Source organism: Cervus elaphus, chromosome 13 (assembly GCF_910594005.1).
Source record: "Cervus elaphus chromosome 13, mCerEla1.1, whole genome shotgun sequence".
NCBI lineage: Eukaryota > Metazoa > Chordata > Mammalia > Artiodactyla > Cervidae > Cervus > Cervus elaphus.
This window is the reverse complement of record NC_057827.1, coordinates 23,184,486-23,212,290: the sequence shown is the minus strand read 5'-3', so window position 1 is coordinate 23,212,290 and position 27,805 is coordinate 23,184,486. Positions and strand designations below refer to the sequence as shown.

The 27,805-nt window shown below is 45.2% G+C and overlaps 1 protein-coding gene across 2 annotated transcripts in view; it reads left to right on the top strand.

Annotated features, from left to right (window-relative positions):
- The first annotated feature begins 10,901 nt into the window (after positions 1-10,901).
- Positions 10,902-27,805, top strand: part of DET1 (DET1 partner of COP1 E3 ubiquitin ligase) — a 31,168-nt gene continuing 14,264 nt past the window's right edge. Inside the window, exons 1-3 of one of the 2 annotated variants that reach the window (XM_043922310.1) lie at positions 10,902-11,248; positions 18,079-19,171; positions 23,525-23,712. In XM_043922310.1, coding sequence (XP_043778245.1) covers positions 18,089-19,171; positions 23,525-23,712 — 1,271 coding nt within the window. In that variant the 5' untranslated portion in view covers positions 10,902-11,248; positions 18,079-18,088. The remainder of the gene's footprint in view (positions 11,249-18,078; positions 19,172-23,524; positions 23,713-27,805) is intronic. The other variant, XM_043922309.1, reaches the window with a different exon arrangement.

The window sequence follows — 27,805 nt, the reverse complement described above, 5'->3', positions numbered from 1 at the left end:
TAAGAACAGGTAAGCAGGAGAAGCAGGCTCCCAAGGGGCAAGCTACTACACCCTGACCAGCGCTGCCATTTCCCGTGTATCTGCTACGTGCCAGCGTCTTTCCATTGAACTGTCTTTGATCAGTTACAACTGGTAAGGCAGTCAATAATATCACCACTTTACAGGAGCGGAAACTGAGGCATGGAGGGGCCAAGTGACTTGCCCAGAGTGACTTACAAAGAGAGGAGTCAAGATGCAAACACAGGTACGCTTCCTCCAAAAGTCATCTTTGCTACTGACCAACCGCCAATCCCTACCCACCTCCCCACCACCACCCCTACCCCCACATCAGCAAGCAGAGATCCAAGCATTAAAGCTCCAGTTGTGCACACACAGCCTGGGCTCCTTGGTTGTGGGCTGGGGTATGTGTCAAACCTAAGAGCTTAGCAACTTTGTGTTGTGCATTCCTTTTTTAAATAGATTTTTTTCTTTTACTTTCTAAAGTAGAAGGATAACACAGAGACAGTACGTGTATAAAGGACATTTAGGCATATAGCTGGATGATGTTTTACAAATGCATACATCTGTATAATCATCACCAAGGCAGGATGCAGACTATGCATTTGTAAAACATCAAATCATCCAGGGACTTTTCTGGTGGCTCAGTGAATAATAATCTGACTGCCCAGCAGGGGATGTAGGTTCAATCCCTGGGGTGGGAAGATCCCCTAGAGAAGGTAACAACAACCCAGTCCAGTATTCTTGCCTGGGAAATCCCATGGACAGAGGAGTCTAGCGGGCTACAGTTTATGGGGTTGCAAAAGAGTTGGACACAACTGAGTGACTAAACAACAAGGCAAGATACAGGATATTTCCAGCAGCACCACTTGTGTTTTTCCTAACACAAATTGGAACTCTGTTGGAACAGCTAAGCATATACATTAATGGGTCATACGCCATAGACAGAGCCTAACAAGGTTTGCTAACACAGGCACTGTTTTCTCCCCAGATGCTATGGTTTCCAGAGCCCAGGAGAGGTGGGAATGAGGCTATCGGTTAGTAGATAAGATCCTCAAGCCCAGCATCTGAGATGATTGATTGTCTCTGGGCTGCAGTTCCCATTTTGTCTGATAATGGAGAGAGGGCAGTCTTGTTTAAACTCTCCCTGTTTCAGCCCCTGTTATCTAACCACGCTGTCCTGTTATCTCAGTGAGGCAACAATTAACCTGTGTTTAAACTCCCAGGAGCCTCAGGGAGGGCGCATCATTGCTAAAAATCCATCTCTTAATGAAATTAAAGCAGTGTTCCTGAAGTGTTACCTGAGAACCCAGAACTCTGCCTTATAGCTCTGGGGGCTTTGGGGGTTTTAATTCCCCACCCCCAGCAGTTGTTCAGGACCCCTGCAGCCCACTGGCCTCGAGAAAGTGAGCAAGGAGGCCCGGGTGACCCTGTCTGGAGGATGCAAGTGCCAGATGGCGGGGCAGGTGCTCCAGCTGACTTAACCACTTATCAGATGCCCCGAGGGGCCCAGCCCCCAGCAGACAGTCATGTTTTCAGAAGGTGGCAGGAGAAGTTGTCCCTACTCCACCATCTCCTCCTCCCATCTCTTCGACCTGCCCCATTTGGTCAGAAGGCCATCCACTAGTCCTTAGCTGCTGGCTGTCCCTCGGTCCCCATTGTACCAGATCCCTGACAAAAGCTACTGGCTAGGTCCCTAGAAGGGCATTGGCTGCCTCCCAAACTCATCATTTATAGACTGCTGGGGGGAAGGGCTGTAAAACTCCCTCCCTGGCTGGTTATAAGTGGAGATTCCTGTTGGAGTAGAGGGTGATTGGTCTTACTGCGGTCACGTTGGGGGCTTAGACATCCACAGAGGTCATCCTCTATCTGCTCTGCCCTCCTGAACTGGGCCAGGACTCCCAGCCTTTAGTTTTCATCAATGGGGTGGAAGGAAAAAGAGTGTAACTCTGGGTGGCCTTACCCATGGATGGGGTGGCCAACCTCACATCCAACTACTGTGGTTATTGGCCATGTGTGTGTCTGTGTGTGTGTGTGTATGTGTGTTCAGTGGCTCGGTCGTTTCTGACTCTTTGTGACCCCGTGGACTGTAGCCCAGCAGGCTCATCTGTCCATGGGATTTCCCAGGCAAGAATACTGGAGTGGGTAGCCTTTCCTTAGGGGATCTTCCCCACCCAGGGACTGAACCTACGTCTCCTGCATTGGCAGGCAGGTTTTTTACCAGTGTATCAACTGGTACACTGTGGTTTTTGGTTACAGATCGCAAATATCAATTTCCAATTCTGAATGCCCACCCCCCGTATTGGGACAGAATCCAACTTTTTTATGAATATACCTGAAGTGGTCCTTTTCTTATATTCAACCTCTGGGGACCAGGGAGAGTGAATGTCCCCAGGGCCACAATCTTTCCCAGCACCTTCGCTCCTGGAGAAAGGAGCCTCCAGGTCAGCATGGCTCCTTGCACACTTAGGTTTTCTTCTCGCCCTCTCTAATTCCTGTGGTGATGAACAGAAGGAAATAGACTCATAATGACGAGAAGAACAGGAAGAGGGACCCACAATGGCTTAAGTGATTAACAAACTTCTGAAAGGTAAAAAGTAATGGGTAATACTGAGCCCAAACAGCTGAATACTCTCATAGGACACAATTGTCACTTCCCCCAGAAAACTGCCAAATTCAGAGTCTGATAAAGAGAGTGGTAGGAGTGGCTAAAGGAAGAGAAAGAGAGTGAAGTTGTTCAGTCGTGTCTGACTCTTTGCAGCCTCGTGGACTGTAGCCTACCAGGCTCCTCCATCCATGGAATTTTCCAAGCAAGAGTACTGGAGTGGGTTGCCACTTCCTTCTCCAGGGGATCTTCCCGATCCAGCGATCGAACCGAGGCCTCCCGAATTGCAGGTAGATACTTTACCTTCTGAGCCACCAGGGAAGTTACTTAGCATCAGTGTGGTTACTTAGCATCTATTCCAGGAGGAGGTGGGAGCACTTGTCTGGTCAGACCCCTTTGTCTCCTGCTGTGTTGGATGATGCTTAGGACAGTTGCTCTCAAACTCTGAAATATCCCCAAGCCCAGGCTGCATACCAGACCAGTTAAATCAGAATACTTGTGAATGGGGACTTCCCTGGCAGTCCAGTGGTTGAGACTCTGTGCTTTCCCAGCAAGGGGCGCAGGTTTGATCCCTGATAGTTTATTTTCTTGGGCTCCAAAATCACTGCAGATGCTGACTCCAGCCATGAAATTAAAAGACACTCGCTCCTTGGAAGAAAAGCTATGACCAACCTAGACAGCATATTCAAAAGCAGAGACATCACTTTGCCAACAAAAGTCCATCTAGTCAAAGCTATGGTTTTTCCAGTAGTCATGTATGGATGTAAGAGTTGGACCATAAAGAAGGCTGAGTGCTGAAGAATTGATGCTTTTGAAGTGTGGTGTTGGAGAAGACTCTTCAGAGTCCGTTGGAAAGCAAGGAGTTCCAAATAGTCCATCCTAAAGGAAATCAACCCTGAATATTCTTTGGAAGGACTGATGCTGAAGCTGAAGTTCCAATACTTTGGTCATCTGATGCAAACTGACTCATTTGAAAAGACCCTGATGCTGGGAAAGATTGAAGGGGGGAAGAGAAGGGGATGACAGAGGATGAGATGGTTGGATGACATCACCGACTCGATGGACATGATTTTGAGCAAACTCCAGGAGTTGGTGATGGACAGGGAGGCCTGGCGTGCTGCAGTCCACAGGGTCACAAAGAGTTGGACACAACAGAGCAATTGAACTGAACTGAGGGAAATATGATCCCGGATGCATGCGGTGTGGCCAAAAACAAGGCAAAACAAAAGAGAATACTTGGGGGAGGTGTAGCCAGAGTTCAGCATTTCTAAAACTCCCTGGTTGTGTTTATCAGGCAGCCATGGTTGAGAAATATTGGTCCAGGGAAAGCTCTTCTTTCAGGGCATTGAGAAGGGAGTGATTCATCTTGCTCCCTGGCTGCTGATCCATAAGAGGGGGTCCCTGGACACACCTCCTGGCCTGGGCCCTCATCACCTGGAAGGATGGCCCAGACTCTCCCATCACTCTGGTCCCTGCTCCCACCCTCTTTGTCTGTCTCATGGTCCTTTCAGTGATCTCCTTAAGGATCAACGATAATCCTGTCACCCGCTTTCCCTTCTTCCTACAGAACAAGTCCAGGGAGTGGAGACCCTTCAAAGATCCCCATGCTTTTCCTTCCATTCTTCCATCAGCCCTGTGCTTTAATCACACTGAGGAGCGAGCTCATCTTATTCTTGTGTTGCTTCCCCACCCTCAGTGCCTAGCCAGGCACCGTGCAGAGAGACGTTCGTATAAAGAGCTTGTCAAGCTGAATTAAAAAAAAAAAATTATGAAATGTAGTTGATTTACAATGTTGTGTTAGTTTCAGGTGTATGGCAAAGTGATTTGGTTTTATATACATATATATATTCCTTTTCAGATTCTTTACCATTATAGTTATTAAAAGATATGGAGTAGAGTTCCCTGTACTGTACGGTAGGCCCTTGCTGATTATTTTATACTTAGTAATGTGTATGTATTAATCCTGAAAGTGAAAGTATCAGTCGCTCAGTCACGTCTGACTCTTTGCAACCCCATGGCTTCCCTGTCAGGGACGGCTTCCCTGACATGACAGGCTTCCCTGTCTTTCGCTATCTCCCAGAGTTTGCTCAAACTCATGTCCACTGAGTCGGTAATGCCATCCCATCTCATTCTCTGTCTCCCCCTTCTCCTCCTGCCCTCAATCTTTCCCAACATCAGGGGTTTTTCCAGTGAAATACCTTGTATCATTTTTAAGTGAGGAATTCTACTGTTCTTAAGTGAACAATACAAAGAAATAGAGGAAAACAATAGAATTCCCTCACTTAAGGACAGTAATGAATATTCTTTCCAGTCAACACAGACTCATCCGAGAGCTTTTAATCACTGCCTGATCTTCCACCCTTCTTTTTTAATAACCAGCATCCGCTTGGTAGCTGTTCCCAGTCTTACCTATAACATTTTTAGTAGTGAAAACACAAAATGTAAAATGTGAAAAATGAAAAACATTAGAAGGTATGTCTTGTTTTGTCCTTTCTCAACTACTGTCCCCTCTGCTGCCCCCTCCCTGGACAGCCGAGCTCCAGACCTGGTTGGAGAACGCTTCATCTTTCCCAGCTAAGGAACAGCGGGACAGGCTGTCACCTGCTGTGTGTATCCTCATGGCCCGGTGCCGCCCTAAACCAGCACCTTCCCTGGTCCACTTTCTGTTTTCCTGTGTGAGTTACTTATCCGGATCCTCCGTGGGTGAAACAGAGGGAAAGAGACGGAGGGGGTGCCGACCCTCCCCCGCAGATTGCTCCCTGGCTCCTCCCAGCTCCTCTAGTGGCCTGTGGTCTATTAAGCTGATCGGAGCCCTGGCTTAGGCACCTTTGTTAGCCTTCTGCCCTCGCAGCCCCACAGTTCAGGGGCTCCAGGACCCCAGACAGGGTATGGTGGCTACGGAGAGGCTCGTGCCTTGTGGGTGGCCAGGCCGCCTCTCTCCTCTTGTTCCAGGTGCCCCCATTACAGAGCAACCCGGTGTGGGGCCGGGAAGGACTGTTTGTTCAATCGTCACAACGGAGGGGCAATTACTGGGTGCTGGAGGGGAGGACCAGCTGTTTCATCTCCAAAGCTAGTCCTGGTCCCCGGACCTGAAAGCCTCCCTGGGTTTGATCGAATCTCCGTGTCTCACAATTGCCTCTAATTTCATTGCCTTCATGGGAAGAAGAGTGCTTTTCCTTGCAGCTAAGATTTTTTATGTTCCCATCTTTTTTTATGTTTTTTGCCTCCTGGGGGGAGGTGGGGACCCAGACTCTTCCTTTCATTCCCAGCAAGTAACATGACAAATCTTCTTCTGGGATCTCTTCCTGCACCCCTCCACCCCCACTCACACCCCAGCCATCCTCCCCTGTCCTGCTCCTGAGAAGGTGGAACAGGGTGGCCAGGAGGCCCGCTGGGGACCCCTGGTTTAAGGGACACGCTCCACAGGGCTCTGCTCTGTGGTCGAAGCAGCTACGTGCACAATAAAGGGGAGGGGCTGATGTATTTCCCATTTCTTCTTCCTCTCCAGAGACCTTCCTCCAACCTCCCACCTCAGGAACACCGAGAAGGACTTCAACTTTGTCTTAACTCATTCATCCATTCACTCACTCATTCAACACCTACTCATTAAGACTCTAATACGTGTAAGGCACTATACAGTCAAAAACTTCTTATTTAACACAGACTCTGCTCTCAGCTTCCCTGGTGCCTCAGACGGTAAAGAATGTGCCTGCAATGTAGGAGACGCAAGAGACCTGGGTTTGATCCCTGGGTTGGGAAGATCGCCTGGAGGAGGAAATGGCAACCCACTTTAGTATTTCCATGGACAGAGGAACCTGGCGGGCTACAGTCTACAGGCTCGCAGAGTCAGACACAACTGAGCACACACGCATCCTTCCAACTAGACAGCAGGCTTCTCTGAAGCAAGAAGCATGGTTTATTCATCTTGGTCCTGCCACACTCATCACAGCACCTGGTACAGAGCCAGTGTTCTAGAAAGATTAGCTGAACAAGAAGAGATTGGTGATGTCACTTGTCTAAAGTCACACTTTGAGCATAAGGTAAAAATGAGATGTGAAAATGGGTTGCTGCTACCAGAAGGCACCTTTGTGTGAATTAGGACAAGGCTCCCTTTCTAAGGGGATTGTCTGAAAAAAAGGCAAGATCTCTGGACCAGAGAGAAAAGGACACTCCTTTCCTAGCAGATGCAGCCCTGTCCAGGGTCCCTGGGTCCCAGGGTCTCAGGGCTTGGCTGAGCCAGAGAGCTAGATTTTAGCCCCTTCTTGCTCCCCACGGTTCCCAGCCCGGGCAAAGTGAGGGACGGCTTGTTTAAAGCCAGATCAGCCGCATTCTGAAACTTATATTTTTCTTTTCTGCCACTCAAACAAGAGCAATTCTCCCCAAATATGTTCAAGCCAAGAGAAAGCTGTGTGTGTGTGTGTGTGTGTTGTGTGTGTGTAAGAGACACAGAGAGATTTTTGGTAAGAAGTGAGTAAAATAGTAAAAGCTCAAACAGCTGCTGCCATGTTCCTCTTGACCCCGATTTAGAAAGTTATTATCCCCCCACCCCACCTCGAAACCGAACAGAACAAAACTCATCCAGTTGTCTGAGTACCAAGTCTTAAGTGCAAGAGGCAGTGGGAAGATGGCTGAGGAAGACTGAAGGTTGCAGCCTCACTGAAGGTTAAGGAAAAAAAAGCTTCCTGGGGCAGGAAGCATTTAGCCAAGAGCATGGGGGAAGGTGCATCTTCACACAGTTGATAAGACTTTGGCTTTGAAATCTGAAAGCTGAGGAACTGCAGGCAGAAACCGAACATTTCTTGCAAACATCAATAAAGTAAGATAAAATAAATGCCTTAGAATAAGCTGAGCCTCATAAAGCAAGAATAGGGTGAGGTTTCCACAAGAGGGTTGAGTGAGACTTAGTCTCTGCGCCTGTAAAGTGGGGATAATACCTAATATACAAGGTTATCCAGGGGAGTAAATGAGACCACCTAAGTGAAATGACTGACACGTGGTCTGGTATACAGTAAATATGTACTAAATGACAATTTCAATTGTTTTTTGGCCCCGCCACATGGCATGTGGGATCTTAGTTCCCGGACCAGGGATGGAACCTGCGCTGCCCGCCTTCCCCCCACCCCCACAGTGAAAGCACAAAATCTTAACCACTAGACCACCAGGGAAGTCCCACAGTTTCAATTATTTTGATTAAAGATTGATGATGACAATGGTGATGATGATGGTGATGGGGTGGTGGTGGTGATATAATCTCAGGATAAGAAATGTTTGCCACTGAAAACAGAAGTGAAGAGAACTCACCAGCCTCCGCTAGAAAGGGAGAAAGAACAAGAGCCTCTTGTCCTGCTTTTTGTTCCCTTCTCCTCTCATGGCTAATGCAGAAAGCAAGCAGAGCTGCTAAAAGCCTTGGCAGAAGGGCCACGGGAGGACGGAGTGAAAGGAGAGAGGCTCTCCAGCCCTCCAGCACCCCCATCACTCCAGCATCCCATCCCACCCCCTGGGGACCCTGTGTGTATGCAGACTCTGCAGAAGGACAAAGGAGGCAGGGGCCTGGGGTGCAGTGGGGGCGCAGGACTTCCTGTTCTTCCCGGGGTGAGAGGGCAGTGGGAGGCAGCGGAGGGGAATCAGAAGTTGGAACGTCTGGGAGAGGCAGTTCTGAAGAACTGTGGAAACAGTGGCATCTGCTGTGCTTGAAGACTGCGGCCCTGAGGCGCAGCCCTGCGAAACAGGAGATGCAAAGCAGAAAGGGTCCCTGTCTTTCCGCTGCGTGTGCGCTCAGCCCTGTCTGACTCTGTGACCCCATGGACTGTAGCCCACCAGGCTCCCCTGAGCTGGCTTCAAATGCAGCCCGGTCTAAACATTCTGTTCCTCTCTGAGCAACAGCGTTCAGTTACTTAGGCCCAATACCTTGGCATATTTTTGCCTTTTCTCTTCCTTTCACACCGCTATTCAATCTGGTGGCAAGTCCTATTGACTCCATCTCCATATATATTCCAAATCTGACCACTTCTCACCACCTCCACCTCTCTGACATCAGTCCAGGCTACCATCATCATCTATTGTCCAGACTGTGACAGTAGCCTCCTGGCTGGTCTCTTAATAGCCCTCCTTTCCCTGCAGCAGCCAGAGTGAAATTTCTAAAACATAAGTCTACTTATGCTAGTCCTCTGCTCAAATCCTTTAGTGCTCTTGATTTCATTCAGAATTGAAGGCAAAGTCCTTGCAAAGACCTACAAAGTAGGCATGGTCTTGCCTCTGGTTGCTTCTTTAACCACAAACTCTGATAGCAACAGCAGCTGGAAAAATGAAACAGAATCCACTTCCTAGAAAAGGCAGGCAGAAAAGGCAACCTGAGGCCTCCTCTGCCACTGGCACATTTTCCAGGAAGCGCAGTGGAATGCCCTCCCCATATGAGACTCTGCAGTAAACAGACAAATGGCAAGAAAAGTCATGGGAGGTCGGGGCATTTTCAAGGCATCACTGTGAGTAAAGTTAAAAATTAAAGACAAGTCTCATGAAGGGAGAAAATGCTTACAATCCTAAAAAAGGGTCAATATCCAGAATATAGAAATAGCTTCTATATATCAATAACAAATAATATCAAAGTAGGAAAATGGGAAAAGGATATGTAAAGGCGACTCAGAGTAAAACTGTAATGGGCCAATAAACACCTGAAAAAATAGCCAACCTCATCATAATAAGGAAAATTCAAGTTGGAACAACAAAATACCTGGCATAAATAAGAAAGATTGATGATGTGAGCAAGGGTGTGGAGAAATAAGAGTGCAAGTTAGTACAACCTTTTTGTAATTAGCATTCTCTACCTCAAAACTTTTTAAGGGTTTTCCTGGTGGCTCAGTTGTAAAGAATCCACCTGCCAATGCAGCAGTCACAGGTTCAATTCCTGATCCAGGAAGGTCTCACATGCCACAGAGCAACTAAGGCTGGTGCCATAACTACTGAAGCTGAGCTCCAGAGCCTGGGTTCTGCAAAAGAGAAGCAACTGAAATGAGAAGCCCATGTACTACAGTTAGAGAGTAGCCCCTGCTTGACAGAACTAGAGAAAAGCCCGCATAGCAACGAAGACCCAGCACAGCCAAAAAAATAAATAGTTATTTAAAAGAGAAAAAAAAAAAAACTTTTTAAATGCCTGACTTCCCTGGTGGTCCAGTGGTTAAGATTCCACTGCAGAGGGCATGGGTTGGATTCCTGGTGGGGGATGCTCCTCATCTGTAAAAACCAATAAACATTCCTTGCTCACTGAGATGCTGTAAGCCCTGTGGACAGAGCCATTCTTTCATGGACTGAATCTTCCTTGAGTGCCAGCAAGATGCCAAATCCTATTGAAGGTGAGGATAGATGAGAAAACAGAACTAAACCCCTGCTCGCATGGAATTTACATTCTAGTGGGGGCAAAGAAAACAGAACAAAGAAAACAAAACAAAAAACCAAAAAGGGTACTATCAGATAGAGATGGGTGCTATTAAGAAATAGCAGGATGGAGGTGAAATGAGAGCAGTCAGACAAGCCTTCTGAGGAGGTGGCATTTACTCTGAGATCTGAATTATCTGGAAGAGGCTGACACCAGTTCCCGGGAAGTTCCCAGGCAGACTCTCCAGAAATAGGACAAAGCAGAGGCTTCTGGGGAGGAGCCAGTTTGTAAGAGACAATATTCTTTAGTCCCTCAGTGGTGTTCAACTCTTTGGCGAAACCGTGGATTGTAGCCTGCCAGGCTCCTTTGTCCATGGGATTTTCCAGGCAAGAATACCGGAGTGGGTCGCTATTTCCTTCTCCAAAGAGACAATGAGATAACCTAAATGAAAGTCAAGTGAAGGTTACAGGATTAATTTAGCGCAAGATATTTTACCATACATCTGCTGTGTGCTAGTAAATATCTTAGGCATACAGATCAGTACAGCGCCGGTCTTTAAAGCACTCACTATTGAGGAGGAAACGACAGAAAACCGATAGTTTCTCAGCTGATGAAATGGTGCATATAATCGAGGTGACAATTAATTTTTAATTCATATTTTTGCAAATGTGCCCAGAGGGTGCAGAGACGTTGCCATGGGAGATCACTCAGTTGCCCAGTTTAGGGTGGTTGTTGCTCAGTCGCCCAGTCGCGTCGGACTCTTCACGACCCCATGGACTGCAGCACGCCAGGCCCCCAGTCCCTTACCATCTCCCCGAGTTTGCCCAAGTTCATTCTATTGAATCAACCATCTCATCCTCCGTCGCCCCTTTCTCCTCCTGCCCTCAATCTTTCCCAGCATCAGGGTCTTTTCCAATGAGTCGGCTGTCCGCATCAGGTGTCCAAAGTATTGGAGCTTCAGCTGCCGCATCAGTCCTTCAATGTTTAGGGTGCCTGGTTCCACTTTTCTTTCGCAGCCACTGGAACTGTATCGGCGTCGACACCCCCCTCCGGGCACCAGGGTGCGCTGTAACGTCCCTTAGCACCAGCTGGACTGTGCCGCGCTCTTCCCACTTCCTTTCTCGTTGCGCCGCACTTCCGGTAGGTCGCGGAAGCGAGAGCCCGCGGCTGCAGGCGCCGGGTCCCAAGGCATGGCGGGGGCGGGGCCGGGGACGGCGCGCGCCCAGCAGGCCGGGGTGTCCCTTGCCCCAGCCCTTTGATCCCGGACCGGACAGGTGAGGACTTCTCCTTCCTTGTTCCAGCCTCTCAGCCCGTCAGGCTCTCCCCGAGGCCCTCCTCGATTTACCGCTATGGGGCTGCCCCCTCCCCGCATGATGCCTAGGTCCTGCGGCCCCCGCCCCTCTTAGAATGCTCTTCCCTTTGAGGCCCCGCCCCGGGCTTTTCTTTCCGGGGGCGCCCCCTTGGGCATGTGTGCCCGCCCCTAGGTGTCCCCTTCCAGTTTAGGAAGCCGTCAGAAAGAATAGAGGGTTACGTGCACCTGCCGGCATAGAGAAACTGACCTAGCCGGGTACCCAGCTTAGTACCGCACCATGAATTAGTGGCCACTTCAGCTAGGCTTTCTTCTTTCGTTCATTTGATAACGTACAGGTGCATGTTATGGGCCAGCTCCAATGTTAGACTCTGAAAAAACTAAGGTGACTAAAGTAGGCATGGTTACTTCCTTTCTGGAGAGGTTATGGGGAGTCGAACATTAAACACTTAGCTGTGCAAACGAAAATACAGATTCACATTATGGCAATGCCTAGTAAGGACACAAACAGGAAAAGTAATGGGAAAGAGAAAAAGGTCTCTTTCAGCCAGGGTGGTCAGAGAAGACCTCCTGAAGGAGATGACACTCAAACTGTAACTTGAAACATGTGGCAAGGGCCAGAGGAAATAACCTGCTCGGTAAAGGGAACAGAACCTGTGGATATTTGAGTTGGTAAAGAACGTTCAGAAAACGAGGCTTACAATGGGGCAAATCCATGATGGGCTTACAGGATATAATGTTTGTGTACAGGTCAGGAGTTCACCATCTAGAGCCAGTGCCATTTGTTGTTTAGTTGCTTAGTTGTGTCTGACTCTTATGACCCTATGAACTGTAGCCCGCCTAGCTCCTCTGTCCATGGGATTTCCCGGGCAAGAATACTGGAGCGGGTAGCCATTTCTTTCCCCGGGGGAATCTTCTCGACCCAGGGATTGAATCGGCATCTCCTGCATCACAGCTGAATTCCTTAACACTGAGCCACCTGGGAAGCCATCTAGTGCCACAGACAGAAGTAAAATGCAGAGATGAAGTTGCAAGTGTGGTGAGTGTTAATGAAGGTGAGCTATGACTGGCATACCTGATAGGAAGGTGAAGGAAGACTTCCCTGAGGAAGTGATGATTCAGCTGATGTCTGAAATAGGAGTTAACTTGGCAAATTGAAGAGAAGAGCTTTTTTCAGACTGAGATGAAGAGCATGTGCCAAGGTTCAGAGACAGGAGGTGGACCACCTGTTAAAGAAATGATTAAATGGGCAAAGAGAAGGCATGTAAGGATTTTGATCTTTTATGTTAAGAGCAATGGGAAGATACTGGGTTGGCCAAAAAGTTTGTTTCTTTCCCCTGTGGAACTTCCCTGGTGGCTCAGACAATAAAGAATCCACCTGCAATGTGGGAGACCTGAGTTCAGTTCCTGGGTTGGGAAGATTCCCCTGGAGGAGGGCATGGCAACCCACTCCGGTATTCTTGGCTGGGAGATCCCATGGACAGAGGAGCCTGGTGGGCTACAGTCCATGCGGTTGCAGAGTTGGACACAACTGAACGACCAAGCACAGCATGGCACATGGATTAAAACAAGATGTAACAGAAAAACCTGAATGATCTTTTTTTTTTTTGCCAATCCAATACTTGTTTTAATCCATAGGGGAAAGGATGTGATCAGAAATGAATATTGAGAAGATTGCTCTGGTTGTTAAGCAGATTGGAAGCGGACAGGAATTTAGGGAGACCACTTAGGGAGTGGTTGCAGTGATGTAGACATGAAGTTAGAAACATTTTGGGTAAGGGTGCTGCCTGGTCATGATAGAAAGAAGGTAGAGCATTAGAGGACAGTTTAGGAGGTGAAAGCTTCAGAGTTCGGGGACTGATTGACCAGGTATGGCGGCTGAGGGAAAGAGGTCCCAAGGGAGACTCTTAGGTTTCCGGTTCCTTTGGCAGCAGGTGAGTGAGTGGCTATGCCATTAACTAGAGTAAGGGAAGGGTAGAGGGTCAGCTTTTGGAAAAAGTATCATAAGTCATTCTAACGTTTTTTGTAACTCCTACTCTGACTGGAAGGGACTTTGATTATGTACTTTTTCTATATTGTCTGAGTTTTTATGAGCGTGTACTTTATAACTGGAATAACAAGACAGGTTGAAGAAGACCAAGTTCCACCATCTCTCTAAAAACTGTCATTGTGCGATATAAAATACGGAGCGGGTAGAGAGCATACTGAGAGAGAGAGAGGGTTAGGAAATTATGTGAGGATTTTTTGTACAACTTGGAGCTGAAGCTAGCAGGCCTTCACCTCCACCCACCCCACCCCTCTTCCCCCATCACAGTACTGGTGGCTTTTCTCTTAAAAGACAAGTCAGAGAATTTAAGGTGGGACTATTCAAAATATATACTTTTTTTTTTTTTTTAAAGAATTAAGCATCTAGTTTGCTTAACATGATCTGTGACTGTAAGTCAAACAACTGGTATGCTTTGTCTGATTCAGTTATTTGTGGTTAGTCTGCTGTGCATGCTCAGTCACTTCAGTTGTGTCCAACTCTGCAACCCTGTGGACTGTAGCCCACCAGGCTCTTCTGTCTTTGGGACTCTCCAGGCAAGAATACTGGAGTGGGTTGCCATGCCCTCCTCCAGGGGGTCTTCCTGACCCAGGGAGTGAACCCAGGTCTCCCATGTCTGCTGCACTGCAGATAGATTCTTTACCTTTGAGCAACCAGGGAAGCCAGTTAGTCTGCTAGACGGTGTCAAATGCCTATTCTTTCTTCCGTTCTTGGGCCGTACTTGGCTCTCATCCCCTGCTGGTCTGTCTGATTCCAGTCCCCATCTTGGGTTTGAAGGATGCAGGTGGCAAAGATGTCCTGGACAGGGAGTGAGTGAGGTAGTTTTGTACATTACTTGGTATTTAAAAATGCTTAAACCTTACCAGTATGTTTTGTGGAACATACTGTATCAAAATGTGCAGGTGAACTGTGTCATGGTGAAAAGGAGTAGCTGTGTGAAGCTCAATATGGTTTATTTTTGCTCAGAAGTGGAGGATATTGCTTACTGAATCATGCCAAAATCCTTTTAGAAAACTCAAGAGAGAGATTTTTTTTTTTAAATTCAGTGCTGGGAATTTCTGTGCTTCTTCCAAGCAGCTATTAAGTTTCTATCTTATTGGCAGTGTAGAGTTTATAACTGTGTTTTCCTGTGCCTTGTCTGCTGAGAAAGTCAGAGCCAAGCTGGCAGTTCTGCAGGCTCTCATGGTCTGCATTTTTGTGCGCTTCAGGCTTCATGTTATTGTCCTACCTCTGTTTTCCCTTCACAACGATTGTCTTCTAATTAAGAAGAATTCTGAGTAAGCACAAATATTACTTAAAAAAACACATGTAATTTTAAAAGAGTAACAGTACAATGAATGCTAATTCAAGAAAAAAAAAATACACACTTCAGAGTGCCACCAGGGTGTCCCTAACTCCCATCCCATTTCTTAAACTTCTTCAAAGGTAACCACTTTCGAACCTTACATTTGTAATTCCTTTACTGTTTCTAATTATATGCCATATGTGTTTGTGTTCTTAGCTAGAAATTGTTTGAAGCTTATATAAAGGAAATCACACTGTATGTATTCTGTAACTTGCTTTTTTCATTCGACACTGTGTCTGAGATTCGTCTATGTTGTTATATATGACTGTAGTGCATTAATTCATTAATTCATTGCCGGGCAGTCCAGTGGTTAGAACTCAGTGCTTTCACTGCTGGGGCCTGTGTTCAATCCCTGGTCAAGGAACTAAGATCCTACAAGGCTCATGGTGCAGCCAAAAATAAATAAAACAAAAAGATTCCCCTGCATGAATGTGCCTGGATGAATTTAGCTGGTCTACTGTTGTTTTTTTTTTTTTTTAGCTAGTCTACTTTGATGGATATTTGGAGTATTGTCAAGATTTTGTTGTTGCCAACAGTCCTGCTACAGACATCCTTGTATATGTCTCGTGTTATCTACATGCAGACATTTCTCTAGGTCAGGATTTTAAGCTCGTGGGCTGTGTGGTCTTTGGTCTTAACAAATCAACTACGCCTTTGTAAAGCAAAAGCAGCCATAGGCGACTTGTGAATAAATGGGTATGACTGTGCTTCGATAAAAATTTATAAAAATAAACAGGCAAGCTAGATTTGCCCTGAAAGCAGTGGTTTGCAGTCTTTTGCTATATTAATGAATTGTGACTAGTAGTTTGAGAAACTTGCTTTGTTTAGTCATAGAAGTATGCACATTTTTAACTTGACTAACTCAGCTGGTAAAGAATCCGCTTGCAGTGCAGGAGACCCTGGTTCAATTCCTGGGTTGGGAAGATCCCCTGGAGGGAGGGATAGGCTATGCAGTCCAGTATTCTTGGGCTTTCCTGGTGGCTCAGTGGTAAAGAATCTGCCTGGCAATACAGGAGACATGGGTTCAAGCCCTGGGTAGGGAAGATCCCCTGGAGGTGGGCATGGCAGCCCACTCCAATATTCTTGCCTGGAGAATCCCCATGGACAGAGGAGCCTAGCAGGCTGCAGGCCATGGGGTCGCAAAGGGTCGGCTATGACTGAGCGACTAAGCACAGCACAGATAGTGTATATACTTACCCCAAGCACTTCAAAGCTCAGGGGGCAGAATGTAAACAGATTCTCATTGTATGTTTTTATTGCTAAGGTACAGATTGACTCAGCCCCTCCTCTGCTTGAAACCTGTACTAACCTGCATGACGTGGCACACAAAGTATTTTCTTACTGGCTCCAATCTGCTTTTTTAGGTTTCTCTTATCACCGTGTTTCCTGTGTTCTAATCACTTGGAATTGTGTTTCCCAAGTGTACCACACTACACTCTTTTTAAGTGTATTTTTTAAGCTACCTTCTTTCTGAAACGTTCCTTCTTTATTTTACCTAATGTGTTGTTTATCCTGGACGACCTTTGTCAAATGTTGTTCCATTCATTCGTTTCTATTTGTGAGCACTTGCTGTGCTTCAGGCGCTGTCCTAGGTGCTGGAGATTCAGCAAGGAATTAGACAAGGCCCCTGCTTGCTGTCCAGTGTGGGGAGACAGATACTAAAAAAGTAAACAAATGGTTTCAGAAAGTGATAAGGGCTGAAGAAAATAAAATAAGGTAAAACAGCAGATTGATGTGGATGGAAAAAGGCATGACTCTAAGTAAGGTAGTCAGGGAAAAACTGAAGAGTTGCTATTTAGCTGAGATTTGAATAATCAGACAGATAGTTGGTTCAGCACTTTAAAAATGTTGCTTTGCTTCTTTCTGGCCTCTGTAGTTTCTCATGAGACATCCACAGGTATATGAATTGTTGTTCCCTTGTGGGTAATGTGTCATTTATGTGGTTGCTTTCAAGATTTTTACTTCGTGCTTTAGTTTTTCACAGTTTGACTCTGATATGTCTGGGCATGGATTAATCTTTGGGTTTATCATGTTTGGTGTTCTCTGAATTTCTAATCTTGGGTTTATGTGTGTGTGTGTGTGTTAGCTGCTCAGTCATGTCGACTCTTTGCAACCTCATGGTTTGGGGCCAGCCAGGCTCCTCCATCCATGGGATTTTCCAGGCAAGAATACTGGAGTGGATTGCCATTCCCTTCTCTAAGGGATCTTCCCAAGCCAGGTATCAGACCTGGGTCTCCTGCACTGCAGGCAGACCCTTTACTGTCTGAGCCACTAGGGAAGACTTGGATTTATTTTTCAGGCCTGAATTCTCTTCCTTTGGTGTATTTTTCTATCTTATGTCAGTACCACACTTTTTTGAAATCAGTAAGTCTGAGTCTTCTAACTTTGTTCTTTTACAAAATTGTGTTTTAGGGTCCCTTAAGGTTGTATGTACATTTTAGGATGAATTTTTCTATTTTTGCCAGAAATGATTTTAGAATCTTGGTAAGAATTGCATTAAGTTTGTAGATTCTTTGGGTAGTATGGACATCTTAACACTCAGTAAATGTGTTTTTTATATGAACTACACTCTGAATGTGGTGTTTACACTGAGAAAATTTGATGTAGTTGAAGGTTTGTTCTTCTGAATATTCCCAACAGCTGAGCATGCTTCGAAGGTCTTCCTAGAGAATTTGGTCCTTCCCTCAAAAATTGAGTTTTGATAGACTCAAAGCTATCTGGACCACTTACTAACTGTAACTTGGGAAGGAGAAATGCCAATCGCCGTCATCTTGGGAGCTCCTCCGCCCAGGGTATATGGAGGAAATGTATTTGACTTGTGTATACACAGTTGATCCTTGAACAACACAGATTTTAACTGTGCAGGTCCGCTTACACATGGATTTTTTTTTAAGCCATTCATAATTTTTATTTTATTTCTAGTGGAGGATGATTGTTTTACAGTGTTGTGCTGGTTTCTGCCATACAACAGTGTGAATCAGCCATAACTATTTATACATGCCCTTCCTCTCTCACTGCCCCCCCCCCCCCCATCTAGATCATCACGGAGCACCGGGCGGAACTCTCTGTGTGGGACAGCAGCCTCCTGCTAGCTGTCTGTTTTACACACGGTACTGTATGTATGTCAGTGCTACTTTCTCAATTCGTCCCACCCTCTCCTTCCCCCGTACGTGTGCATTTTTTCCAACAGTAAATACTGCAGTACTGCACATCGCTTGAATCCATGGATGTGGAAGATCTGTGGACAGGAAGGAACCGCATATACTGAGCTGACTATAAGTTATACTTGAATTTTCAGCTGCAGAGGGTTGGTGCTCCTAGCCCCCACCTTGTGCAAAGGTCATCTGTATTTATGTTTTGGTAAATTTTTGATTTCTTGACTTCTGTTTTTTACTTTTCCATGTAGAGATGTGATAATGGATCATCATGTTTCCACCATCAAACCTCGAAGAATCCAAAACCAAAATGTCATTCACCGCCTGGAACGCCGGCGGATCAGCTCGGGCAAGGCAGGTACCCACTGGCACCAAGTCCGGGTGTTCCACCAGAACGTCTTCCCCAACTTCACTGTCGTCAACGTGGAGAAGCCACCTTGCTTCCTGCGTAAGTTCTCCCCCGACGGACGCTACTTCATCGCTTTCTCTTCCGACCAGACGTCTCTGGAAATCTACGAGTACCAGGGCTGCCAGGCCGCCGAGGACCTCCTGCAGGGCTACGAGGGGGAGATTCTGGCCAACGGCAACGACCAGCGGTCAGTCAACATCCGCGGCCGGCTCTTCGAGCGCTTCTTTGTCTTGCTGCACATCACCAACGTGGCGGCCAACGGCGAGCACCTGAACCGGGAGTGCAGCCTCTTCACGGACGACTGCCGCTGCGTCATCGTGGGCTCAGCGGCCTACCTGCCGGACGAGCCTCACCCGCCCTTCTACGAGGTGTATCGGAACAGCGAGTCCGTGACCCCCAACCCCCGGTCCCCCCTGGAGGACTACTCCCTCCACATCGTTGACCTCCACACCGGCCGCCTGTGTGACACGCGCACCTTCAAGTGCGACAAGGTGGTCCTGTCGCACAACCAGGGGCTGTACCTGTATAAGAACATCCTGGCCATCCTGTCGGTGCAGCAGCAGACCATCCACGTCTTCCAGGTGACCCCCGAGGGCACCTTCATCGACGTGAGGACCATCGGCCGCTTCTGCTACGAGGACGACCTGCTCACCGTGTCGGCCGTGTTCCCCGAGGTGCAGCGGGACAGCCAGACTGGCATGGCCAACCCTTTCAGGGACCCCTTCATTAACTCCCTGAAACACCGGCTGCTAGTTTACCTGTGGCGCCGGGCAGAGCAGGACGGAAGCGCCATGGCCAAGAGGCGCTTCTTTCAGTATTTTGACCAGCTGCGGCAGCTGCGCATGTGGAAGATGCAGCTTCTGGATGAAAACCACCTGTTTATCAAGTACACCAGTGAGGACGTGGTGACCCTGCGAGTCACAGATCCGTCGCAGGTAGGAGCTGCTGTCCTGCCCTTCGCCCCTCCCGACTCCTTGGGAAGGCTTCTCTCTGCCTGTGGCCAGCCTCTCAGAAATAACACATTTTATGTGGATCTTGGAATTTTGCTACCCTAGGGCTCAGCCAAACTTAAAACAGCTCCATTTTTCTCTAGCCACATGTATTTATTTGGACAGTCCAGTTCTGTTCAGTTCAGTTGCTCAGTCGTGTCCGACTCTTTGTGACCCCATGAACCGCAGCACACCAGGCCTCCCTGTCCATCACCAACTCCCGGAGTCTACCCAAACCCATGTCCCTCGAGTTGGTGATGCCATCCGGCCATCACAAATGGAAGCTAAATCTCAAGCCATTGACATATAGGTAGTCAACCCTGTGAATATTATCCTATTTATTTATATATATATATATATTTTTTTTTTTTTTTAATTTTATTTTTTGGGGGCTGCACTGGGTCTTTGTTGCAGCAAGCAGGGGCATCTCGCTTGCCCCGTGGCATGTGGGATCTTCATTTCCTGACCAAGGATCAGATCTATATCCCTTGCATTGGAAGGCACATTCCTAACCACTGGACCACCGGGGAGGTTCCCTACCCTAATTCTTCTGCAGAGCATTTTCAGTACCCTGGAGATGGAAGCCCAGATGCTCTAAGGTTAAGATTTGACTCCCTATGGATAGTGCCTTGGTTTTGTGTAAGATTGTACTTATTGGTCTATTTTAGTTCTGGCAATAAGAATGAACCCACCATACAAAAAAAGAAAAACTTCTAAAAAGTCTAGTTTTTTTTCTTATTTAAATGATATCAATATACTTCCTCACAATATCTTTTTTTTTTTTTTTCTCACAATATCTTTAGATTGTAACTAATGGGACAATGCATTTGACAGAGTTAAGCTCTATGACTTTACTCTGACCTTGCCCACATGCTGGAACATAGATTGTGGAGCAGTGATAAGATGGGAAGGAAGCCAAAGTTTTTGATCTACCAGGACTGCGGGTTCTGAGGGTTTTTTAGTTTCTGTGAAAGATGTTAATAGGGAAGATGCATTTCATAAATAGGAATAAGATGTTGTGTTGAGTACAGAAACCGTGAAGATGTTTGGGTTGAAACACCATGCTGAACCTCAGGGCAATGTGGACATTTCCCTTTGAGGAGCTGTCTACTTTACTGTTGACCAAGTGAGAGATCTAACTTCTTTATAGTTCAGTGCAGTTACTCAGTCATGTCTGACTCTTTGCAATCCCATGGACTGCGGCACACCAGGCTTCCCTGTCCATCACCAACTTCTGGAGCTTGCTCAAAATCATGTCCATCAAGTCAGTGATGCCATCCAACCATCTCATCTTCTGTCGCCACTTTCTCTTCCTACCTTCAATCTTTGCCAGCATCAGGGTCTTTTCCAGTGAGTCAGTTCTTCACTTCAGGTGGGCAACATACTGGAGTTTCAGCTTCAGCATCAGTCCTTCCAATGAACACCCAGGACTGATCTCCTTTAGGATGGACTGGTTGGATCTCCTTGCAGTCCAAGGGACTCTCAAAGTCTTCTCCGACACCACAGTTCACATCGCAGAGTACTAACCACTATACGATCACGGCTTAACACCACAGTTCAAAAGCATCGGTTTTTGGGTGATCAGTTTTCTTTATGGTCCAGCTCTCACAACCACACATGACCACTGGAAAAACCATAGCCTTGACTAGACGGACCTTTGTCGGTGAAGTCATGTCTCTGTTTTTTAATATGCTGTCTAAGTTTGTCATAGCTTTTCTTCCAAGGAGCAAGCATCTTTTAATTTTATGGCTGTAGTCACCACCTGCAGTGATTTTGGAGCCCGATAAAATAAAATCTGTCACTGTTTCCATTGTTTCCCCATCTGTTTGCCATGAAGTGATGGGACTAGATGCCATGATCTTCGTTTTCTGAAGGTTGAGTTTTAAGTCGGCTTTTTCACTCCCCTCTTTCACTTTCATCAAGAAGCTCTGTAGTTCCTCTTTGCTTTCTGCCTTAAGGGTGGTATCATCTGCATATCTCAGGTTATTGATGTTTCTCCCAGCAATCTTGATTCTAGCTTGTGCTTCATTCAGTCCGGCATTTCACATGATGTATTCTGCATATAAGTTAAATAGGCAAGGTGACAATATACAGCCTTGGAGTATTCTTTTCCCAGTTTGGAACCAACACCCTATCCCCCGGATCATTCTCCTGTTTCCACATTGTCTCCTTATATCCAAGTTTGGAGATGTAAAACAGAACAAACTAGTAAACTGCAGTCAGCTGAGTTTGGTTTCTCTCATTGACTTGTAGCTGATTCTGCTCTTAAGAGAAACTGTACAGGAAATAGTCTCCTGAGACCTTAGCAACCACCCGTGGAAAAATAGTTTCTAATATTTTTCTTCTGAATCATACCTTGTATATTCTAAAAAACAAAAGGGAGGGGAGGTGACTAAAATGGTTGTTGTTTAGTCATCAAGTCTTGTCCCACTCTTTGCAACCCTATAGACCGTAGCCCGCCAGGCTCCTCTGTCCATGGGATTTCCCAGGCAAGAATACTGGAGTGGGTTGCTATTTCCTTCTCCAGGGGATCCTCCTGGCCCAGTGATCCAATCTGCATATCCTGCATTGGAAAGCAGATTCTTTCCAGTGCCAAAAGGGAAGCCCATTGAGATCTGAATAATAAATTTAGTTAGAGATTTTTTTTTTCTGAATTCTTTTTCTTCCCTATTAATGATGAAGTCACCATTGAGCCATTGTGGGAGAGCGTCCAGTTCATCTCAGGTGCCGTGAGAGGGTGTCGGTAGAGCCCTTGAATCTGTACCCTCCTGTCCTGTATCTCCCAGTCTGCCCTGATGGGAATGTTAGTAAATCTTAGTGTAATTCTGTATTCACACAATCACGATGGATCCTGGTGAAGCCCTGAAGTGATCAAAGTGTCATCCAGGTTTATAGAAAGGACATGAGTCCATCTTGTATTTAGGTTTGAGCTATAATTACCTTTTTATTTTGGAAGGAGTATGTTGTCTGGGACTGCTGCATTCGAGATTATCCTTTTCTCCTTCACTAAAACATGACCTCCTTATGTCCGGCAGCTACAGTAAGTCATAGCCAGCAACATTACTAGGGCTCTGTGCTTTGCTTACAGAATTTGTAACTTTAAACCCAAACTCTCCCCTCGTTGTCCTCCAGCCTCCTTCCCCAGTTTAATTTGATAGGTTCCAATAAGGTTAATGAGTAAAAAGTGTACCTAAACACAAAGCCTTGCTAATATTATGGGTATTATTCTCAGATTACCCTCCAGCCTCTTTAATTTACAGCCAAATTTAATTTCCAGGTGACCGCAAAAGTCATGTAATATAAGCTCTGGGAAGGACTAATTATTGGTAAAACAGGTGGGCCAGATGTCTCCAAAAGTTGGTAATGAAGATTCAGGTTTAATCCTAGGAGGCTGAATACTAATCCTAGTGTTCTGGAAACTTCTAGAGTCCTGGTGGAAGACCCACACTGCCACATTCACTGTGACAAAAACTCGGAGTACCTGGCACTTCCTTGTTAAGCTGAGCAGAGCACTGGAGGTTCAGAGAAGATGACCAGGCACCTAGGGACACATTCAGAGAAAGCAGTAATTGCCACTGGTAGCATTTAAATGCTGTTCATGTTTCCCCCTCCGACCTGAATTGCTACAAATGTCCAACATATGTTACAAATGCTCTTGGCTAAAAGAACATTTATGAAGAAAGAAATGGAAAACACTTCTCTGATTTTCATTTGTTCAGCAGCACTTCCCCGCTTGGTTACAGCTTGCCTCGGTGGACACGGTGTGCTTAAGATGTCTCTCTGCATGTTGGAAATATTAAGAGAGAAAAGGAAATGCCCCCAAATTGAACTTTCTGCTATACACATACAAGAGAAAATAATTTGTCAATAGGCAGCTCCTGACTGCAAATCACTTTCTCAGCAGGAAGGAAAATTAAATCTGGCATTTTAGAAAAGTGTTTTTAATCTCAGAGTGGGTTGGGGCGTAAGTAGGGAATAAGCACATGGAAGGAAACATATTAAATCTGCACGCAGTTTGAAATGAAAGATTGAAAGCCCTTTTATACATATATGCTGAGCAGCTCACTAATTCCAGCAGCAAGGTACAGCGGGAAATCAGGCAGCTCGAGGCCCTCGATGGCTCAAGCCCACTGAGGCTCCTCCTCTTCCAGAGCCTCTTGGCATCACTTGCTGCTGTAGTGCTGGAGTGGAGGTGTTGGCTTGTTTTACTTGGGGAGCTTGAGTTTTCAGCCAAATGATGAATATGCTAGGTGAGGTCTTATACTCAGCTGTCCCTTGGGTCTCTCTCTCCTTCCGCAGGCGTCTTTCTTTGTGGTGTACAACATGGTGACAACAGAGGTGATCGCTGTGTTTGAGAACACGTCAGATGAGCTTTTGGAGCTCTTCGAGAACTTCTGTGATCTCTTCCGGAACGCTACCCTGCATAGTGAAGTCCAGTTTCCCTGCTCAGCTTCCAGTAACAATTTTGCACGGCAGATCCAGCGCCGGTAAGCTGCTCCACTAGACTTAACAAGCTTAATTTTTCTGTAGAAAATGTGTCGATGTGGAGCCAGTAGTCGTTTACTTTGGGAAACCTTCCCATGTTCTTTATGCTCACCTGGCCTTGGGTCGGTCTGCCTGTTGTAACCTCCTGTGTCATCCTAAATGTCTCTCTCTTAACACCCGAGGGATTACTTGTGTGTTGTCCGAGATTCCTCCTAGACTGTCTGTTACCTGCAGAGAGACAGACTGTGTCTTTGTTTAGTTTATTGCTGTATCTGCAGTGGTGCGCTGTCAAGCCCTTAAAGTATTTCTTGAATGAATCAGTGCAGTTCAGTTCAGTTGCTCAGTTGTGTCTGACTCTTTGCAACCCCATGGACTGCAGTGGCCCTGTCCATCACCAACTTTGAATGAATAAGGAAATAATTTTATAACTTTTGGTTAAACATGTGCATTGAACACATGCATTTATCTCTGCTGTATCCCAAACCCCTACTTAAAGTGACAGTAAAGGATGAAGAGATATAAACCTACAAGAGCAAAGAGAATGGGGAGATGTCAACAGAGTTTTAGAAGCTGAAGAGCCAGTGGATGAGTGATAACTAACTTGACATACCTCAGAGAACAAAAAAGACTACAGAGCTTACCCATCAAGAAGTAAGTTGTCTTGTACCAGAGAACTCTGGAAAAAGTCAAGAAACTGGAGGCCTTATATACCTCCAGGATTGGATGACATTCTTTTTTATTTTTGCTGTGCTTTGAAGTTTGTGGCATCTTAGTTCCCTGACGAGGGATCAAACCTGTGTCCCCTGCAGTGGAAGTGTAGAGTTTTAACCACTGGACTGCCAGGGAGTCCCCTAGATGACATTCTTAAAGGGAACAGTCAGATACTCTAGTTCCTTTCCCTAAGCCTCCAACTGCCAAATGACTGTCTCTTCCCCAACTCAGCAAAAGGCTAGAGGTTTATTCTCTGGAGAAATCGAACCATGCAGGCTCTGGTTTCAAGTTCTTGAAACATGACTGAGAACAGAGATGAGACACATCATGCTTAAACCAAGAATTAAGTGAAAATTGATGTACTGATGGGATAGAGTCCTATTCCTCTTATCAGATATGGCATCCAGGCATATACTCTTCAGGCAGGAGAGTAGAGTTAATTCCCTAGGGAAACTGACCAGCCTGAAGAAGAGACCCTTGGAGGACCTTCTCAGAACACCTAATTGTGTCAGTTGATACCCACCTGCTAAGAACTAGAGCTTCTCATAATTATCTGAGTATGTTATTGTGAAATGACTAGTTATTTTGGACCAAGGGCCTGCCTGCAGCCCTACTTAAGTCAGTCAGTGTTTCATCACGTTCCACATACCTTAGCCAATTATAGAAAATAGCTGCTTTAGGTTCTAGTACAGATCAGATCAGAGTGAGTGGATGAATCAGAATAAGCAGTACTGCTGCAGGGGGAAATGGGCAAAGCAGATATCTAATTCACTGGCATCGTATTCCTATAGAAGGATAGTACGTGATTAAAAATAAATGGATATTGATTTTCAGACAACTAAACATGCCCTTTTATTTTTTCTGGTTCACACACATTTTCAGCCTGACTGGCGTCTCTCTTCAGTATAGAAGGATCTTTGGAAGCAAAATATGGATCAGGTTTTGCTTTTTTCATTTTGAAATGAATTTTTGTCTTTTAAAATTAACTTTAAAATTAAGTAGATTATTATCAACTAGTAACAAAAGCTGGGTACAGTTAAAATATCAAAGAGATCACCAGAAGGTCCAAGCTCCATGAGGGCAGGGGTTTTTATCTGTTACGTATACACCACCATATCTACAGCACCTCAGCCAGTGTCTTCCGTGTGGGAGGAGCTCGTTAGGCATTTGTTGAATGAATAACATCATCAGGAATTAGAGGAGGCTATGTTTTCTGAAAATTTATTTCACAGTGTACCCATAATTAAGTGAAATTGTAGGAAGCGGCAGAGAAAATAAACATTCTAGCTTCATGGTCTTGAAAATTTTGCTTCTTACCAGCAAATGGTTTTGAAAACTGGAGATCTCACACATTAATGTTTAAGTTGCTCTTTAAATTTCTTACTGTTAAATTTAAATAGTGGCAGAGGATGCAGTTTTCAGCATATTAAACATTGACATTTAAAAATAAAGGTTTTACAAGATATAATTGGCATATAACATTGTATGAGTTTAAGGTATTAAGACTTTTAAATATAGCCAAGGGACTCTAATACCGTAGTAATTTAGTATTCATATTTGACATAAAAAGTACAGGGTAAGTTTTTCCTGTACTGTTTGAACTTTTATATTTCTTCTTCTTTTCACATTTATCCATCTTCCCCACAAAATTGTGTCCTAATAACATTTTATCAATCATCATACTTTGCTGCATTGAAAATATAATGTACATATAAATCAAAGTTATTTTTGTTTCTTGTGAACACATGGTTCTAACAGGTCAATTTTACAGTCCTCAAAGAACTTCTGGTAAAAATGAGTGAAATGGATTATTATTGTTACTATTATAGGTTAGAATAAATGGTTAAGAAAAAATGGACATCAGAGATCATGAATCACTTAAAGAAAGCCTTTATCTTGAAAGATAGAGACCAAAATAGTATAAAAAATGAACATGGAAAAAAAAAAATGAACATGGTATTAACTGAAATAATTTAAACTATAAAACAGGAACTAGAATAGTGATGCTAAGTGAGCTAGTTCAGAAATCTAAACTCTGTTAGATATAGTTTAGAAACTCTCCAAGAAAGTAGGGGAAAAAAGATAATAGTAAGAAAACGGGAGAGAAATGATTTTTTTAAAAATTTAGAGCATTTCCCCAGGAAATCCAATATGTAGCTACTTCCAGAAGGAGCAAGAGAAAAAATGAAAAGGAGGAAACGATGTTAACCATTTCCTAATATTAAAAGATCCATATTTTCATAAACACAGCCTTTGTTAAAAATTAATTATTTCCTCATTATTAATTCACAGTTATTTTATTATTGTACTCTTGAAGTTATTTGTGTCTATTTCATCTGTTCCGTGAAAATACCATATAGTGGTGTGCTACTGCTCATCTCGTGACCGCTCTGCATTCCGTGATGCCACTTTGGTGCCTTGAAATTGACCACAGCAGAAGAATTTACACCACAGAAATTGGCAAGCGCTGCAAACCATGGCTTTTTTCACTTCAGGGAAATTATTATTAAACCTATCATCACATCACAACTCCATCAAGTACCCAGTACAGTCAATAAAGAAAAGACCAGACTGAGACATATCATCATGAAATTTTAGAACATTGGAGATAAAGAGAAAATTGTAAAAACTTTCAGAACACATACATTTCACATATAAAAAATTAAGCCATTAATGGTATCAATGTAATAATAATACTGAAAACTTGAAGCGATTACAATCATGCCTTCAGAATTCTGCAAAAAACAACAACAAAAAAAGGTTTTAAAACTAGAATTCTACATCGAAATAATAGGGTTTAACAAAGACATTTTCAGACATGTAAGTTCTCAAAAAATTACCTCCCATGTTCTTTTTCTAAGGAAGTCTCTGAAAGATATTATCCCCCAGTAAACCACAAAAGAATGATAGAGGAAGCAGAGTCAAACAGTGGAGAGAAGCACAGAGGATTCCAAGGATGATGTTACAGGAAGGTTCCAGGATGACAGGTCACGGGTTGGACCAGGTGGAAACAGGAAGGGGAAGGTGTCCATCACGGATGTACCCAAGGAAAGGTTACAATTACTAGAATATCTGTTGGGTTAGAATGTATTAAGAAGAGATTGCCCATTCTCTCTCCCGTTCTCTCTCAGCATAGGCCTCACTGAGAAGGCAATATTTGAGTAAAGCTTTTGAAGGAGGTTAGGGAGCAAGCCATGTGGCCATCAGGGGAAAAACAGAGCAAGCAAAGGGAATAGTAAGTGTAAAGGTCCAGGGGTGGGTCTCAGACATTTGAGGAACACCCGGGAACTCAGGCTGGGCTGGAGGAAGCAGGAGGCAGAGTAGGTAGAGATGTGTGGTGAGAGAGGACCAGACACGTATGGCCATTCTGAGGCTTTGGCTTTA